This window comes from Canis lupus, chromosome 20 (genome assembly GCF_003254725.2).
Source record: "Canis lupus dingo isolate Sandy chromosome 20, ASM325472v2, whole genome shotgun sequence".
Taxonomy (NCBI): Eukaryota; Metazoa; Chordata; class Mammalia; order Carnivora; family Canidae; genus Canis; species Canis lupus.
The window spans coordinates 55,467,726-55,485,321 of NC_064262.1; the positions used below are offsets into that span (position 1 = coordinate 55,467,726).

Sequence of the window (17,596 nt, forward strand, 5' to 3'; positions counted from 1 at the left end):
CCGACGTGGGACTCGATCCCAGGTATCCAGGATCACACCTTGGGCTGAAGGCGGCGCTAAACCGCTGAGCCACGGGGGCTGCCCTAGGCCTGGATTTGAAGTAGTGACATGTGCAGTGAAAAGGCCAGATAACGAGTTAGGTCAGGGGTGATGGGGTGGGGGAGGAGGTCGTCAAGGAGGACCTCCGGAGGAGGTGACACTTGAGCTGAGAGGTGACATGTGAGAAAGCAGCTGTGGGGAGGTGTGCAGGCAGAGGGAAGAGCCGGTGCAAGGCCTGCAGTGGGGACGTGCTTGGAGGAGGGGCAGGGCGGCCACAGTGGCCCCCAGCAGCGCAGGGAGGGAGGGCTGGGCAGGAGCAGGTGCAGATGAGGAGAGAGAGCAGGGCCAGGGCTCCAGGTAGGCAGGGCCTCACAGGTGAGGAATGTGAAATTGTTTGGTTGTAAAATCCACGTAAATCTACATCAATTCAAATGCACCATTGGTATATTTATTTATTTATTTATTTATTTATTTATTTATTTATTTGTATTTTTATTTTATTTTATTTTTTATTTTATTTTATTTTTTTTTTTGGTACCGTTTCTTAAAGCACACAGCTCAATGGCATGAAGTCCGTTCACACCGCCGGGCACCCACCCCCACCATCCATCCCCAGAACTTTCGCATCTTTCCAAAGTAAAACTCAGTCCCCATTAAACATTAACTCCTCACCTCCACCCCCACCCCAGCCTTACAGATTTTATTTTAAGTGCGACAGGGAACCATCAGAGGGTTTTAAGCAGGGAGCAGGATCTGATTTCACTTTAAGAGATCTCTTCAGCGTTATGCCTTTACGTTCACACTCCTCCCTTCCCGCCCGCGTCCGTGAAGCATCTGCTGTGTGCTGAGCTCTGGGGACCGGACAGTGGACAGGACAGATCCGGTTCCCCCTTGTGCTGGGGGACACTGTTAGTAAACAAAGTGACACAAAGCACCGCGATGACATCCCATGGCTCCTCCTGAACCTGTGTCGTTTCTCCAGCCTTATTGAGAGAGGTTTGATGGACGGCATTGAGTTCCAGGCGCACAACCCAGTGATTTGATGTGTGCACATATTGCACGAGGATTACCACCATTAATGCATCTCCTCCCGTAGGTCCCCGGGTGTGTGAGTGATGAGAATATTGCAGATCTACTCTCTTAGCAATTTTCAAGTATATAATACGGTAATGTTAACTGTAGTCACCACGCTGTACGTGACCCCTCCTGAGTGTATTCATCTTAGAACTGCACATTTGTCCCTCCCTCTCTCTCTAGTAAATAAATAAATTTTTAAAGAAAAAATGGGGTTGCGGGTTGGGGGCGCCTGGGTGGCTCAGTTGGTGAAGTGTGACTTCTTCGGCTCAGGTCATGATCCCAGAGCCCTGGGATGGAGCCCTGCCTCAGGCTCTCTGCTCAGCGAGGAGTCTGCTTCTCCTTCTCCCTCTGCCCCTTGTCCTGCTGGTGCTCTTCCTCTCCCTCTCTCACAAATAAATAAATGTTTTAAATCTAAAAAAAAAAAAAAAAAAAAGAACTGCACGTTTGTACCCTTAGACCAGCATCTCCCCATTTCGTGCACCCTGTAGCCCCTGGCAGCCATCCTGCCATCCTGCTCTCAGTTATGGTTTTTTCTAATTCCACAAATAAATGAGAGTATAGGGTATCTGTCTTTCTTGGCCTGGTTTAATTCACTTAGGGTAATACCCTCAAGATTCAACCACATTGTTGCAAATGGCAGCATTTTCTTCTTTTTTATGCTTGAATATTCCAATGTCTGTGCATCACATTTTCTTTCTTTTTATTTATTTATTTATTTTTAAGATTTTATTTATTTATTCATGATAGACATAGAGAGAGGGAGAGAGGGAGAGAGAGGCAGAGACACAGGCAGAGGGAGAAGCAGGCTCCACGCAGGGAGCCCGACGTGGGACTCAATCCTGGGACCCCAGGATCGCACCCTGGACCAAAGGCAGGCGCCAAACTGCTGAGCCACCTAGGGATCCCCTCTTTTTTTTTTTTTTAAATCACATCTTTTTTGTTGTTGTTGTTGTTTTTGTTTGTTTGTTTGTTTAAATCACATCTTCTTTATCCATCCGTCAATAACCCTTAGGATGTTTCTATGTCTTGGCTATTGTGAATAATACTCTGACAAACAAACGAATACATATATCTTTTCAAGTTACCATTTTGTTTTCTTTGGATAAATACCCAGAAGTGGGATTGCTGGGTCATATATCTCTATTTTTAATTTTTTGAGGGCCCTCCCTCCACACTGTCTTCCCCAGAGGCTGCACCAATTTGCTTTCCCCCTGGCAGTGCGCAAGGGTTCCCTTTTCTCCGCAGCCTCGCCAACACTTGTTATTTCTTGTCTTCTTGATTCTGATTATTCTCACAAGTGTGATGTAATAGCTCATTGTGGTTTTGATCTGCATTTTTCTGATGATGAGTGACGTTGAGCACTTTTCATGTACCTATTGGCCATCTAGGTGTCTTCTTTGGAAAACTGTCTATTCAGCTCCTATGCCTACTTTTGTGGGTATGTGTTTTTGCGTGTCCGCCTCTACAGATCTGTTATTCTGTCTGACATGTCCTGCTTTGTCTGTGTATCTGTGTGATCCTACACATTTTCCCCTCTGTGTGGTATCTCTACCTGTGTATTCACGAGGATATCCATCTGTCTTTTTTTTTTTTTTAGATTGTATTTATTTATTTGACAGAGAGAGACAGAGAGAGAGAGAGCACAAGGAGGAGGAGAAGCAGAGGGAGAGGGAGAAGCAGACTCCCCACTGAACAAGGAGCCCGATGTGGGGCTGCATCCCAGGACCCTGAGATTATGACCTAAGCCGAAGGCAGACACTTAACCGACTGAGCCACCCAGGCCCCTCTCCATCTGTCTTTCTTTATGCCTGTCACGATCAGCCTGCATGTGTGTCTCTGAACCAGTGTGTCCACAAGACAGAACTCATATTCATTCTTACAGCTCAATAGAGACAAAACTCCAGAGATTGGCCGGGGAGAAGAGACTATGGCCAGACGTGACCAAAGTCCTGGGTGCAGGTAAAGATAACACATCACACCTGAATGTTTTGTGTTTTTTTTTTTTCACCTGAATGTTTAGAATGTGACAAGAATGAAAGCACTGTATAGCCAAACCTGTGAGGTGCAGCCAAAGCAGTTCTCAAAGGGAAATTTGTAGCTTCCAAATGCATTTATTAGGGAATGAGAAGGATCCAAAACAAACAGCACATTAGCTTCAGATGAAGAAAGAAAAAGCAGAAGGGGCCCTTAGAGATTGAGTTCAACTCCACTGATATGGAAACTGAGGCCAAGAAAACTGAAGCCACTTGCCCAAGATCACAAAATAAAGCCATTCCTAGCGGAGCTGGGAGCCAGAGCCAGGTTCAGTACCTCCCAGGCCATTGTTCAAAGATTGTGGAGGCTTTTGGCATTGCTTACTTTTGAAATCTAATTTTTAGAAATTATTTCATTTTTTAAAAAGGCCAACAACATGTCATAAATTCAACACAAATGCTTTTTGTTCTCTTCATTGAGCTTCCTGGTTGCTCAAATTTAGTGCAAAGAGTATCTCTTGCTTAAAGAGCTGTCCTCTAAAAATGGTGCCTTGTGAACCCAACCTCTGATTCCTGGACTGGAGGAAGCGGGGATTCAGCCCCAGAGACTCTTGGGTGCCCACACTCCAAAAGCAGGATTCAGGGAAATGAAAAACTGGGTAGAAGCAGGGAAAGAAGGGGCAGGCAACTCCCTGCTGCCCTCCCACTGCCAGGAAGCAGTTTTGCAATTTTGACGACTCTGTTTCCCCTGCCTGGCTCAGGTCCAGTCACTAACGGGAACAGGATGTGGGTAAGGACTTCCCTGTGGTTGGCGGCCTTGTCCTCGGTCCAAGGGTATAAGGCTACCTCACCGGGCCAAGGGAACACAGATGGAAAAGAGAGAGGCCATTATGTCCCCTTGGAGCCCAGAGCGAAGCCAGAGGTGAGTCTCCCCCACCCCAGGCCAGACAGAGAGGTAGAAGACCCCAGCACTGTCCAACCAACACCCCATCAGAGGCCTGCTGGGCAGACCAAGAAGCGCAGAAGCCCCAGCCCTCCGAGGATTATGGTGCCAACTGCAAACCACTCCATCCCAAGGCCAAAAGCCTGCCCCAGATCTGCACAAAGCAGAATACACTTTTCATGTTTAGAGTTCCTTTCTGAGTCCTGGATTGTTCCAAGCATTTTGGAGCAAGATGGAACAGGCCACAGAAATATAACCTTGCTGGTTCAGGGCCAGACAGAAAGAGACGGACCCCATAGGGGGAACCTTGGGAAAGTCAGAGAAACCTTCATGGAAAAGGAAGCATTGGAGCTGGGGCTTTGCAGGCTAAGTAGGAGTTCGCTGGCTCTGCCTTCAAAATATGGAGCCAGGGAGATAGAAAATGACCCAGAAAACAAGCTAGAGCAGAAGAAATTAGCAAATGAGACTGCAAATAATTAACAGCCCAATGGAGCTGAGCTGCCAATGAAGAAGGGTAGCAGTTATGGGTCTGACTGAGAAACTCCGTTTTCAGAGTTAGACTGCTCTGGGGAATAGCAGCTACTTCTGGCAGTTGGGGGAGGCATGAGGGGCAGGCCAGGGGAGGAGCAGGAGGTGATGCCCTAGTCGAGGGGAGCAAGGAGGTGGCATGGTCCAAGATGGGGGAAGTGGAGACAAGAAATAGCGGATTCTTGGGATGCTTTCATCGAACTAGGTGTCTCTTCTGTCACTGTCTACAGCCCGGGAGGTCTGAGCTCCCATCTTTCCAAAACACTGCTCCTGCTGCTGTTTTCCGTGGCCTCAGCCCAGGGGGTCACCCCGGACCGTGACACCTGCCTGGTGTTCCCGTCCAGCAACGGCAGCTCCGTCTCCTGCCACCCACCTGCCAAACTCCCTCACCACTTCCCTTCCGACACCGTCCACCTGGTGGTGGAGTTCTTCAACCTCACCCAGCTGCGGCCTGACACCCTCCAGGGCGTCTCTAACCTCCAGGAGTTGCACCTCTCCACCAACCAGCTGGAGAGCCTCTCGCCCAAGCTCTTGCTGCCGGTGCCTCTGCTGAAAGTGCTCGACCTGACCCGCAATGCCCTGACCCAGCTGCCCCCCGGCCTGTTCCGGGTCTCGGCTGCTCTCCACACCCTGGTGCTGAAGGAAAACCGGCTGGAAGTCCTGGAGCCCTCGTGGCTGTGCGGGCTGAAAGCCCTGGGGCATCTGGACCTGTCCGGGAACCACCTCCAGACACTGCCCCCCGGGCTGCTGGCCAACGTCACCGCCCTGCGCATCCTTGACCTCAGTAATAACCAGTTGAAGACTCTGCCCCTGGACCTCCTGAGGGGCCCCCTGCAGTTGGAAAGGCTGCATCTGGAGGGCAACAGGTTGCAAGTGCTTGAAGAGGGGCTCCTGGCACCCCAGCCAGGCCTGCGCTACCTTTTCCTGAGCGACAACAAGTTGGCCGCGGTGGCGGCCGGTGCCTTCCGAGGTCTGCAGCAGCTGGACATGCTTGACCTCTCCAACAACTCGCTCACCAGCGTGCCCAAGGGGCTCTGGACATCCCTGGGGCAGCCCACCCGGGACATGGAGGACGGCTTTGACATCTCTGGTAACCCCTGGATCTGTGATCACAACCTGGACGACCTCTATCGGTGGCTTGTGGCCAATAAAGACAAGATGTTCTCCAGGAACGACACCCGCTGCGCTCGGCCCGAAGCCTTGAAGGGCCAGACGCTCCTAGAAGCAGCCGAGTCACACTGAGGCCTGGGGCTGCGGTGGGGAGACGGGCCTGGCAGGACGCTGCATGCTCCTTGGCAAATCATTCACCTTCAGCTTTCCGGAGCTGCCGGGGCTGGCTTGGCTCACGCTTCCTAAAACACACCGTGGGCTCTCTGGCCTCCTTGTACCCTCTTCCAAGAATCTTTCCCTGGGGGCACCTGGCTGGCTTAGCCGGTAGGGCATGCAACTCTTCATCTCAGGGCCCCACACTGGGCATGGAGCCTACTTAAAAAAAAAAAAAAAAGAATGTCTCCCTATTTTCCAGATCTCCTGGTCTCCAGGCTCCCTCAGCCTGCTCGGCCTCCCGCTGGCCCAGCCCTGGCCACTCTGGGTTGTCTCTATCTGGCTCTGCTCCCCCACTTCAGGGGGCTCTCCAAATGCAGGGACTGGGACTGGGTTCCCTGGTAGCCAGCATCTCTCAGTTTGGAGACGGACCTGAGGGGTTAATAAGTGTGGAATGGGATTGGACTATTGGAATTCACTGTGTTCCCAGCATCTCTCAGGTTCTCTTCTTAGTCCTCCGGAGGAAGGAGAAGGCAAGAAGAGGCCTAGGGATCCCTGGGTGGCGCAGCGGTTTGGCGCCTGCCTTTGGCCCAGGGCGCGATCCTGGAGACCCAGGATCGAATCCCACATCAGGCTCCCGGTGCATGGAGCCTGCTTCTCCCTCTGCCTGTGTCTCTGCCTCTCTCTCTCTCTCTGTGACTATCATAAATAAATAAAAATTAAAAAAAAAAAAAAAAAAAAAAAAAAAAAAAGAAGAGGCCTGATCCAGGGTCTGGGGTGTAGGACGTGAGCTTCCAAAGGGATAACAGTTGGGATCTGATGGCCCTCGGCTTCTCCTCCCCCTCCCCCCATCCAGGACTTAACTGGAAATAAAACTCTGACCATTGCCCAGAGTGTCATTTTACCGGTGGATTCCTGCCAGAGCTTGTGTCCTGGGGAAGGTTTAAATTAAACCAGATTGCTTCAGGTCTCCAAACAATTTGTCATGCTGGCCCATGACAACCCAGGGGGATAGCCACCCAGGGCAGGCCTGGGCAGGTTGGGTGGAGCTCAAGGCATGGGCAGAGGCCTGGAGCCTGTGTTCTTCCAACTCGGAACCTTGAGCCACCTGTGGACACAGGGCTGGGCATGCTGGGAGCCAGAGTCCGATTTGGGGGGGAACCCTGGTGTTTGGGGACATGCTCCCTGGAAGAATGGGCATGCCCACGATGGTGGTCATTCCACGATGATGAAAGCCAGGGAGGGGCCTGGAGTCTGGCAGAGCCGGGTTTGAATCAGATCCCTCAGTCTGCTCATCTGCAAAATGGGGATCCAAGGGCATGGGCCAGCCAGAATCCTGGCCGAGTTAAAGGACAGATATTTTAAAACAACAAGAAAGACCTTGAGGACTTGCCCAAGGTCACGCCTCGGCCCGAAGTCGTGGGGGCAGTGATTGTCCTCTACCGTCTCCGCGATGACAGCAGGGTGACAGGTGGTCAGATCCGGCCAACGGGAGTAGCTCAATCCTGGGGCATCCGGCGTCCGCAAGTTACTATGACAACCGCGGAGCGCCCCCGCGAGCCCCGGAGAGGCGCGCGGGTGGGGAGGGTGGGCTTGGAGCCCCGCCCCCGGGGACACGCCTCCGCGCAGCCCCTCCCCATTGGTCAGTACCCGAGGCCCCGCCCCCCCGGCTGCTATAAGGGGAGCCGGCGGTGGGCGGAGCCTGGAGCCTGAGTCCGGGGTCCGCCGCGGTGCTGGGGGCAGGGGCTGCGCGCGCCCAGGTGAGTGCCCTGCGGAGGGCGTCCGGGAGAGCCCCGTAGGGCTGGGGGCTCCGGATCAGGTGGGCAGGAGGGGATCCAGCGGTGTGAGAGGGGAGGGGGATGACGGGCCGGAGCAGGTGGCCGAGACCCTTGGCCCAGTTGGCTGAAGCTGGGGACCCAGTTGGGCGGGGACCAGGGCTCCGAGGGCGCAGGGTGAGGATGGGGAAAGAACTGCGAGGGAGCGGGGAGTCTCAGCTCGAACTCCCCACCCTGAGTCTGCTTACATGAGTGGCCTTGGAATCGCCACGGCTGCCTCGGTTTCCCTGTCAGGAAGTGCGTTTATTGGGAATCAGCAGCTTCCACTTCCACCCCTGCCGGGAGCTGCTTGTGCAGTTTGTTGGGGAAGGATGAGTTGGGGGCTGGACAGGGGCAGCAGGGACCTCCCCTCCTTTGCAGAAGAGGAAACAGCTCAGAGAGGTGAAGGCATTTGCCCAAAGTCACACAGCAGGTAATGGCAGGATTTGAACCCAGGTCTTTCCATCTCCAGAGTCCATGCTTTGAATCACTACAATATCCCCACCTTGCAGAGCTCTCTAGTGTACACCTACTGTGTACAGAGCCTGTGCATACATTGTCCATGTCCCTCGTGATGCTGGGAGGTAGGTATTATCATCATCCTATTTTTTTTAAGATTTATTTATTTGAAAAAAAAAGATTTATTTATTTGAGAGACAGAGTATGCACAAGCCAGGGAGAGGCAGAGGGAGAGGGAGAGGATCCTCAAGCAGATGCCCCCCTGCGCGCGGAGCACAACCTGGGCTTCCATCTCGAGACCCTGCTGAGATCGGGACCCCTGGGTGGCTCAGCGGTTGAGCATCTGCCTTTGGCTCAGGGCGTGATCCCGATCTGGGGGTCAAGTCCCACATCAGGCTTCCTGCGAGGAGCCTGCTTCTCCCTCGGCCTGTGTCCCTGCCTCTCTGTCCCTCATGAATAAATAAATAAAATCTTAAAAAAAAGAAAAAAGACCCTGAGGTCATGACCTGAGCCAAACCCAGAGTCAGACACTCAACCGACTGAACCACCCAGCTGCTCCTATCATTACCAAAAATGAGGTCCCGGGGATCCCTGGGTGGCGCAGCGGTTTAGCGCCTGCCTTTGGCCCAGGGCACGATCCTGGAGCCTCGGGATCGAATCCCACGTCGGGCTCCCGGCATGGAGCCTGCTTCTCCCTCTGCCTGTGTCTCTGCCTCTCTCTCTCTCTATGTCTATCATAAATAAATAACATCTTAAAAAAAAAACAAAAAAACCCAACCAAACAAACAAACAAAAAAAAAAAACAACTGAGGTCCCAAGAGAGAAGAGTACCTGCCCAAGCCCAGCAGGACAGACCCCAAGGCCTAGGTGGGACCCAGAAGGGCTGGTGCGGAGAGGTCCCTCTCACCCTGTCCTGCCCTGCAGGGTGTTTGCAGCAGGCATGTCAGACCACGAGGCTGCTCAGCCCCCCACAACCAGCTTGTGTGAGCAGGACCAGCAGGTGAGGGGCTGCCCCCCAGCAGAGCAGGGGCACAGGGAAGGGGGGCGGGGATATCACTTCTGGGACAGTTTCAGACCAGGTACCCCCGCCCCTTCCTATCCTCGCTGGACCATGGAGGGGGCTCAGAGCTGCACAGTGATGCCCCCGGGCGGGGAGCATCTCCCCCCACCCCCCCACCCCCCGCACACCTCCACCTCTGGGTCTCTGCGGCTACCTGTCCCGTGTCCAGCACCTCGGCGCCCTCCACGGCAGCAGCACAAAGGACAGCAATCACGCCACATGTCTGCATCAGTCCCTGCTCCCCGCACTTCACGCATGTGGGCTCGACGACTCACCCAGCCCTAGAAACCCATTTTACAGATGGGAAGGCCGAAGCCCCAAGTTAAGCTTGCAGTCCCTCAACCCTCCCGCCCGCCCCTCATCCTGGCCCAGGGCAGGGAAGCAGGACAGAGGTGCAGCGGAGCTCCCCACACTCTCGGGGGACCCCTCTGATGCCCCCACCTCCCCGCAGAACGCGGTACAGCGCGTGGTGGCCCTGCCCCTGGTCAGGACCACGTGCACCGCCGTCTTGGATGCTTACAGTGCTGCTAAGGACAGGCACCCGCTGCTGGGCTCTGCCTGCCGCCTGGCCGAGCACTGCGTGTGCGGCCTCACCACCCGGGCCCTGGACCACGCCCAGCCGCTGCTCAGCCACCTGCAGCCCCAGCGTGAGCACCCCCCGACCCCTGGGTCCTGCCCCGCTGCCCCCCCCCCCATGCTCTGGAGTGCACCTGCTGAGGTGGGAGCCCCGCAGTCCCACCCATGTGGATGCCTTTAGTCCATGCACCTGCCTGTACCCCATCCACCCGTCTGGTCCTCCCTCATCCCACCAGCACCATCTCCCATTCCCTGCCCCCCCATCCCCCATTCTACCTACACCCCAGCCCCACCATCCCTCTCCGGTTTCATCTCCCGGACCTCCACCCTTAGCCGTTTGTGGAGGTCGTTCCTCATCCAGCGGCCTGGCGAACCTCTGGTTCCTTCCTGTCCACCTCCCTCCCCCATCTGTCTCTCTGTCATTGCCCCCACGGCGACCTGAGCCCCACATCTCCCCAGGCACCTGTGCCAGCTGAGGGCCCCAACCTGACAGAGGGGTGGGGGTGGGGTGGAAAGACCCCTGGCTTCTGGTGGACCGAGGTCCCATCCCAGCCCTGGGCCTCCCCACTACCCCGCCTCCTTCTCAGCCAGTTTGCGTGACCTTGAGCCTGCCCGCTGGGCCCTCCCAGCCGGCACGGGGCAGGAGTCACCTTGGCGCTGGCAGCAGCCAGGTGGCAGGGCTGAGGCCAGGAGGGCAGGGGGTGTGGGGCCCAGCCTTGTGTCTCCCCCCACACCCTCAGGGACCCCCCCACCCCCCGCGCCTCCCTCCATCCTCCCTGCCTCCCTTGCCCTCACTCCCTGCCTCTCCCCTCCAGTGGCCACAGTGAACAATCTCGCCTGCAGGGGGCTGGACAAGCTGGAGAAGCTGCCTTTTCTCCAGCAACCTTCGGACACGGTAGGGTGGGGACCCCTACGGTGGGAGCCAGAGAGGGGTGGCGGTGGGAGGGAGCAGCGCAGCCTCCTCAGGGACCAGCCCAGGACCTGGGCCCACCACACTGGGGTTGAGTCGGGTTTGGGGCCTACTCAACACTGGCCAAGTTACAATGATCAGCCCCCGCCGAGCTGACCGAGCACTGAAGATGTGGCAGTGGGTGCCCATAATCCCCTCAACAACCCCGGGAGGGAGAACCTCTATTTCCCCTCATTTTACAGAAGGGAAATTGAGGTCCCGCGTCAGGAAGGGCCAGGGACCCCTGACACCCAGCCTTGAGGAGCTGGGTAAGAGAAGGGAGCCAGAACCTGGAGGGGGCCCCCTCCCACCAGGTGGTGACCTCGGCCAAGGACACGGTGGCCAGCGGCGTGACGGGCGTGGTGGGCCTGGCGCGGCAGGGCCGCCGCTGGAGTATAGATCTGAAGCGCTCCATGAGCCACGCCGTGGACGTTGTGCTGGGCAAGTCAGAGGAGCTGGTGGACCACTTCCTGCCCATGACTGAGGACGAGCTGGGTAAGGCTGCCCCCCCCCCACTGCTCCCCAGTCCCTCTGCCCAGCCCGCATGCCCGGAGGTCACGGGCCACATAGCTCCAGCACTTTGCAGGGACTCCAGTGGGTCACAGGGCGGGGAGCCCAGCCCTGACGTCCCATCCACCCCTGCAGCCCCCAACCCGCATCCTCCTAGAAATCAGACCACGCAGACCCGGAGCGGGCACGGGGCTTACGCAGGTGAGGGCCACAGCCTCGAACTGGCGGCCCTCCTGCTTGCAGCGCTGCCTAGGCAGGGCCTAGAGTGCTCTAACTCATCCCGTGCATCTAACAATGAGATCGCGCCCTCCCGATCCCGAGCTGCGGCCTGTCCTCCAGCCTGAAACACTCGAGCTGAAAGGCATCTGCTCTCTCCTGGGGCGCCTGGCCGGCTCAGTCTGTGGGGTGGGCCACTCTTGATCTTGGGGCTGTGAGTTTGAGTCCCGCGTTGGGGGTAGAGATTACTTAAAAAATAAAATCTTATTAAAAAAAAACCCAAACACACCATTCTCCAGCTTTCTACATCTTGCCTGACCCTGGAGACGATCTGACTTCTCAACCCCCCTGCCTTATGGCACTTGGGGGACGCGTCAAGGCACTCCCTCCTCCGCAGAAAGGCTGTGAGGCATTTATGAAACACCTACTGTGTGCCACACACTTGTCAAGTGTATTCCTTTTTTTTCTTTTTTAAGGATTTTATTTAGGGTAGCCTGGGTGGCTCAGTGGTTTAGCGCCTCCTTCAGCCCAGGGCTTAATCCTAAGACACAGGATCGAGCCCCATGTCAGGCTCCCTGCATGGAGCCTGCTTCTCCCTCTGCCTGTGTTTCTGCCCCTCTCTCTGTGTCTCTCATAATAAATAAATAAATAAATAAATAAATAAATAAATAATCTTTAAAAAAAAAGATTTTATTTATTTATTCATCGGAGACACAGAGAGGCAGAGACATAGGCAGAGGGAGAGGGAGAAGCAGGCTCCACGCAGGGAGCCCGACGCAGGACTCGAACCCGGGACTCCAGGATCACGCCCTGGGCTGAAGGCAGACCGCTGAGCCCCCGGGGCTGCCCCGCCAAGTGTATTCTTAACAGACCATTTAGTAGAGGGGTCAAGGGTGCCTGGGCTGGAATCCCAGGTCTGCCTCTTGCACATCGTCTCCCTCTGCCTCGGTGTTCTTCACCTGTAAATGGGGCTGATAGCAGTGCCCATGTCGTAGGGTCTGGGGAAGGTTAAACGAATTGATAGCAGTAAAGGAAAACGATAAATTTGGGAGCCCGTGGGCTTGTGAACCCAGAAGGAGGGTGAGCAGATGTGCAGAGGCGACCACGCTGACCTCTCCTCCGTCCCATCCTCCAGCGGCCCTGGCAGCCGAGGCCGAGGGCCCGGAAGTGGGCTCGGTGGAGGAGCAGAGGAGACATCAGGGCTACTTTGTGCGTTTGGGCTCCCTGTCAGCACGGCTCCGCCACCTGGCCTATGAACACTCCCTGGGGAAACTGAGGCAGAAGAAACACCACGCCCAGGACACACTGGCCCAGCTGCAGGAGACGCTGGAGCTGGTGAGAGCCTCTGTCCACCCCCGCCCCGAGACGCAGGCCAGTAGGCATGGATTGAGTGCCAGCTGCGTACCTGGTCCTGAGCTGGTCTGCAGCGGGGAGGCACAGCCGGGCCCCGCTGCCTCCAGCCGCGTGTGTTCAGGGCTGGGGCAGAGCGGGGACATGGGGCTGGGGCAGCTCGAGGGTGGGGGTCAAGACTCAGCCTGGGGAGACAGGAGGGGGTCTCCGGGCGAAGGAGATGTAGGACCTGGAATTTATAGACAGGGTAGCTCAGGAGAGAAAGCACCGCTTCCCCCGCGCACCTGCCACCCATCCCAATCCTCCGCAGCCTGTAGGTTCTAGACTATTCCCTCACTCACTGTCCATCCCTCCCTTTGAACTGCTGAGTTCAGATGCCCCTGACCTGCTCCTCCTGCGTCTCGCCTCCGTCCTTGCAGGGGGGTCAGGTCAAAGCCCGGGAGCAACCCTCCACTCCCCTCTCTCTTCCGCTCTCACGCCCCGCACAGCGGCCGGTGCCGCAGCTCTGCCCACAGCCCCCCTTCCTCTTCCTGCGGCCTGGTCCAGCCGGTCCCCCAGCTCCATCCGGGACCCCGCTCTGCCCTCCCCGCAGCTGCCACCAGAGTGCGCCGATGAGCACCCGAGGCCGCTTACGTCACCGGGCACTCTGTCCTCAAGGTGCATCCACGTTGTAGCAGGTGTCAGGATGTCCCTCCCTTCTAAGGCTGAGTCCTATTTCCGGAGCGCGGATGGACTCCAATTTATTTCTATTTATCTTCTGATGCCTGCCTTGTCCTGGGCACCGAAGAGGGCGCAGTGGCCCCCTCAGGACACTCACAGCGCAGTAGGGGGACCAGGGTCATGATGGAGAACATGCAGGTGCTGTGGAATCTGCCCAGCCAGGAGGGGAGCAGGGAAGACTTCCTGGAGGCGGAGGCATCTACACTGAAACTTAAACTGGAGTGAGCCAGACAGGGGCGTGGGGTGGAGGGAAACCTGTCCCTGGCAGACGGAGCAGCACAGCCAAAGTGAGTCTGAGCTTCAGGGGAACCACGGGGCGCAGGGTCTGGCCAAGAGCAGAGGAGAGACCGGGCTGGTGGGCCAGGCTAGATCAGTAGGCGGGGAAGGCTGCAGGGAAGAAGATGCTCTCTAGATGTTCATCGAGACCAGATCCAGGCTATAGTGCTGGGCCCCCCACCCCCGAGCCCCCAAATCCTCCAGCTCTAACTACCACTGCCTCCGTCCCCTCAGATCAACCTCATGCAGTGTGGGGCGACCCCCACGGCCCCGGCCCGCCCTGGGAAGGTGCACGAGCTTTGGGAGGACTGGAACCAGCACTCCCCAGAGAACGGCCGCCGCCGCAGCCAGGTAGGGTGGCGGGGAGAGGGTGACCAAGGGGGATGTGGGGGGGGGTGGGGTGCCTTCTGGATCTGCCCAGGGTTGCCAGGGGCCGGGCTCCAGCTGTTTCAAACCAAGTGCTGAGGCCAGCTGTTGGGAGCATCCATGGGGAGACTGAGGCAGGCAGGGCGCCGGTCTGGGACACTGAGGCCCCTCCCCTCTGCCACAGGCGGAGCTGGAGACGCTGGTGCTGTCCCGCAGCCTGATGAGGGAGCTGCAGGGAACGGTGGACGCGCTGGAGACCAGTGTGCGGGGCCTGCCCCGGGGCGCCCAGGACAAGGTGGCCGAGGTGCGGCGCAGCGTGGACGCCCTGCAGTCCGCCTTCGCCGACGCCCGCTGCTTCGGGGACGTGCCGGCCGCCGCCCTGGCTGAGGGCCGAGGCAGCGTGGCCCGGGCGCACGCCTGCGTGGACGAGCTGCTGGAGCTGGTGCTGCAGGCCGTGCCGCTCCCCTGGCTGGTGGGGCCCTTCGCGCCCATCCTCGTGGAGCGGCCCGCGCCCCCGCCTGACCTGGAGGCCCTGGTGGACGAGGTGGTGGGGGGCCCTGACCCCCGCTGGGCTCACCTGGACTGGCCGGCGCAGCAGAGGGCCTGGGAGGCCCAGCACGGGGACGGGCCGGCCCCCCCGGAGGACGTTCCCCAGGAGGAGCCCCCGCCCCCCGGCCGCCCCAAGCACACCCTGATGCCAGAGCTGGACTTCTGACCATGTGGGGCCAGCGGGGCAGCAGAGGCCACGAGGGCCAGTGTCCCGGGATCCCTGCTGCCCCCTCGTGGCCGCGTGTGCGCGCTGACAGCCCACGCGGTGACCTCGCCCGGGGGACAGGGCTGGGGGTGGGGGGAGCTGAATTCAGAATCCCAGACCCGCTTCACTGCTCTCAGACTCTCCCCAGTCCTTCCCGGGACAATGAGGACTGGAATCCAGTTCAGGTCCCACTAGCCCCAGCTGGGTTCAGCTGACTGCGGCCCCCATCCCTGCACCCCAAGAAACACATCAAAACCCGCAGAAGCACATGTTTTGCCCAGTGGCCTCTGGGGTTTTGAAACGTGAGCACCCCCCACTCCCCCGCCACCTTGTACATCCTGGACTCAGGGTCCCCAAGGATATGCAGCTGTATCAGCCGGACCTGCACATCCACTTGCTTTGCCCTTTGGGGTTCGTGCTCTAGAATAAAGGTGCTTTGTGTTGTCCAAAGGCCTATGGCCTCTGTTCAGGCCTGGGGTGGGTCTTAGCTGCAGGGTGCCGGGTGTGCAGTTGCTCAGGTGTGGGACTGTGTGGCACAAGCCAAGGTTCAAGATTCGAAAGCAGTGAAAATGCCTCTCTGGCCAGCCTGCCAGCCTGTCTGGAGTCCCCCCCACCCTCCACTAGCGCCCTCCCCACCTGGGTTAGGCACGTGGGTGTAGCTTCCTGGGATGGAAGCTGTTCACACTTTAGTATAAATGAATTTCTCGGAAACTGGAGAACAGAATCTGAGGGAAGAAGTAGTCAGATGGAGCAGCCCCTCCCATGCCAACCACCCTGGACCCGCAGGGGCTGATCCTGCTGTGAGTCCTCCAGCTGCACTGGCCAGGATGGGGGCACACAGAGGTAGGGGAAGGGCCACGGGCCAGTCTCTGGGGGGGCCCTCCCGTCCTTTGACTGAATTCTTGGCCGCCGCTCAGACTCCCCTGTGGCCGGGTGGGGTGTTAGGAAAGCACAGTGTAACGTGGTGAGGTCAGGGTGGCCCCTGGCTTCCCTAGGACCTGGCCCAGGGGCAGTGCCGGGAGGCTGAACTACCGCCCCCTAGCAGCTTCCCCTCCCCGCCCCTGCTCAGGGACCGCCGTGGCGGTCCCACTTGCCCTCAGACCAAACATCCAAACTCCTCGCCGGGGCAGCTGAGAACTTCTGGTCCCTCCAGAGATGCTGCTGGAGTCCCACCGGACTGTGCACACCTCCCCACCTAGGGGCCTTCGCCCCGGCCGTGCCTGCAGTGCCCTCCCACCCCACCACCCATCTCATGGACACATCCCGTCCATCCTCAAGCCCCAGCCCCAATGCCACCTCCTCCAGGAAGCCTTCCCTCACCCCAGCGGTTTCCCTGTGCGGCGGCCGTGCTCGGTCCCAGGACGTGCTTGGCGCTCGGGAGCCGCCATTCACTCATTCATTTGTTCGCTCAACACATCCTGTTGGGCACCTGCTGTGTGCCAGGAGGGCAGCGAACCAGGTAAAAACCCTGCCTTCTGGGCCCTGATAGTGCAGCTGAGAGGCGACAAATAGGACAAATACATACATGATTTGCCTTAGTTTTTTTTTTTAATTTATTTATGATAGTCACACAGAGAGAGAGAGAGAGGCAGAGACACAGGCAGAGGGAGAAACAGGCTCTATGCACCAGGAGCCCGACGCGGGATTCGATCCCAGGTCTCCAGGATCGCGCCCTGGGCCAAAGGCAGGCGCCAAACCGCTGCGCCACCCAGGGATCCCTTGCCTTAGTTTTAATAGATGACAAAGAACATGCAAAGGACAGAGGACAGGAGGCGTGTGAGGGCAGGGAGAGGGGTGTATATTTTTAAATTGGGGGAGCGGGTCTAAGAAGACCTCTTGGAGGAGGTGACATATAAGCGAAGGCCAATGAGGATTCTGGGCAGGTGCAGCCCGTGCAAAGGCCCTGGGGCAGCACCGGGACTGGGTTGTTGGGGGAAGAGCAAGGAGGCCCGTGTGTCTGGAGCAGGGTGAGTTGAGGCGATAGAGGAAGGAGGGGATGACAGGGAGGTGACAGGGGGCCAGGGTCGTGAGGAGGACTCGGTCTCATCCGGGGAGATGGGAGCCCCAAAAGCTGTGGGCAGAGGAGGGTGGGTCCTGATGCTCGTGTTGACGATCACTTTTACCGACTTTGCTGGGCTTCTCCGCCCTCCCTGGGCTGTGGCAGCCCAGTGGGCAGAGGAGGGCACACCCAGTGCCCCCCCCACCACCTTTAGGAAGCATTGGCAGGAAGGACAGGATTGGGGGACATCTGCAGTTTGTTCCCCATGTGTTTGGCAAACACAGCGGAGGCTCCAAGGAGATGACCTAGGGCTCATTGGGCCATGTCCAGACCCCCCTCCTCCCCGCTCGGTGCCCAGGGCCACCCACGGGGTCTGCCCCCCAACCCCCCAGCACGCAGCTGGGATCTCCACCCCAGGAGTGGGCAGGGGACACCTAGCACGGGGACGGCTGGCCTGTGCATCTGCCCACAGACGGCCCACTCTGCAAACGCCCTGGGGCTGGGTTCGAATCCTGTCTCTGCCACTCTCTGGCTCTGTGGCCTCAGGCATGGGATGCCTCCTCCAGGAAGTCGCTCTGGGCTGTCCCCAGCGCACCAGGCCTGCATCTCACTTCCAGGATCCCCTGGCTCTTTAGACACCGTGTTTCCATCTATTTGATCAAGGGAAGTAGTCCCTGCTGGAGAGTGACCCGTCCCCTTCCCACTCAGGAGGGATCCTGCTTCT

At 57.8% G+C, this 17,596-nt stretch overlaps 2 protein-coding genes across 2 annotated transcripts; both read left to right on the forward strand.

Annotated features, from left to right (window-relative positions):
• The first annotated feature begins 3,851 nt into the window (after positions 1-3,851).
• LRG1 (leucine rich alpha-2-glycoprotein 1) lies at positions 3,852-6,366 on the forward strand. The gene is made up of 2 exons (XM_025457028.3): positions 3,852-4,011; positions 4,791-6,366. Exons 1-2 carry the CDS (start codon positions 3,959-3,961, stop codon positions 5,800-5,802), a joined length of 1,065 nt encoding a protein of 354 aa, XP_025312813.1. The 5' UTR covers positions 3,852-3,958; the 3' UTR covers positions 5,803-6,366.
• Positions 6,367-7,454: 1,088 nt separating this feature from the next.
• Positions 7,455-15,323, forward strand: PLIN5 (perilipin 5). The gene is made up of 8 exons (XM_025457005.3): positions 7,455-7,583; positions 9,021-9,096; positions 9,608-9,803; positions 10,548-10,627; positions 10,996-11,176; positions 12,543-12,742; positions 13,988-14,104; positions 14,304-15,323. The coding sequence occupies exons 2-8, from the start codon at positions 9,037-9,039 to the stop codon at positions 14,832-14,834; spliced, it is 1,365 nt and encodes a 454-aa protein (XP_025312790.1). The 5' UTR covers positions 7,455-7,583; positions 9,021-9,036; the 3' UTR covers positions 14,835-15,323.
• The last annotated feature ends 2,273 nt before the right edge of the window (positions 15,324-17,596 follow it).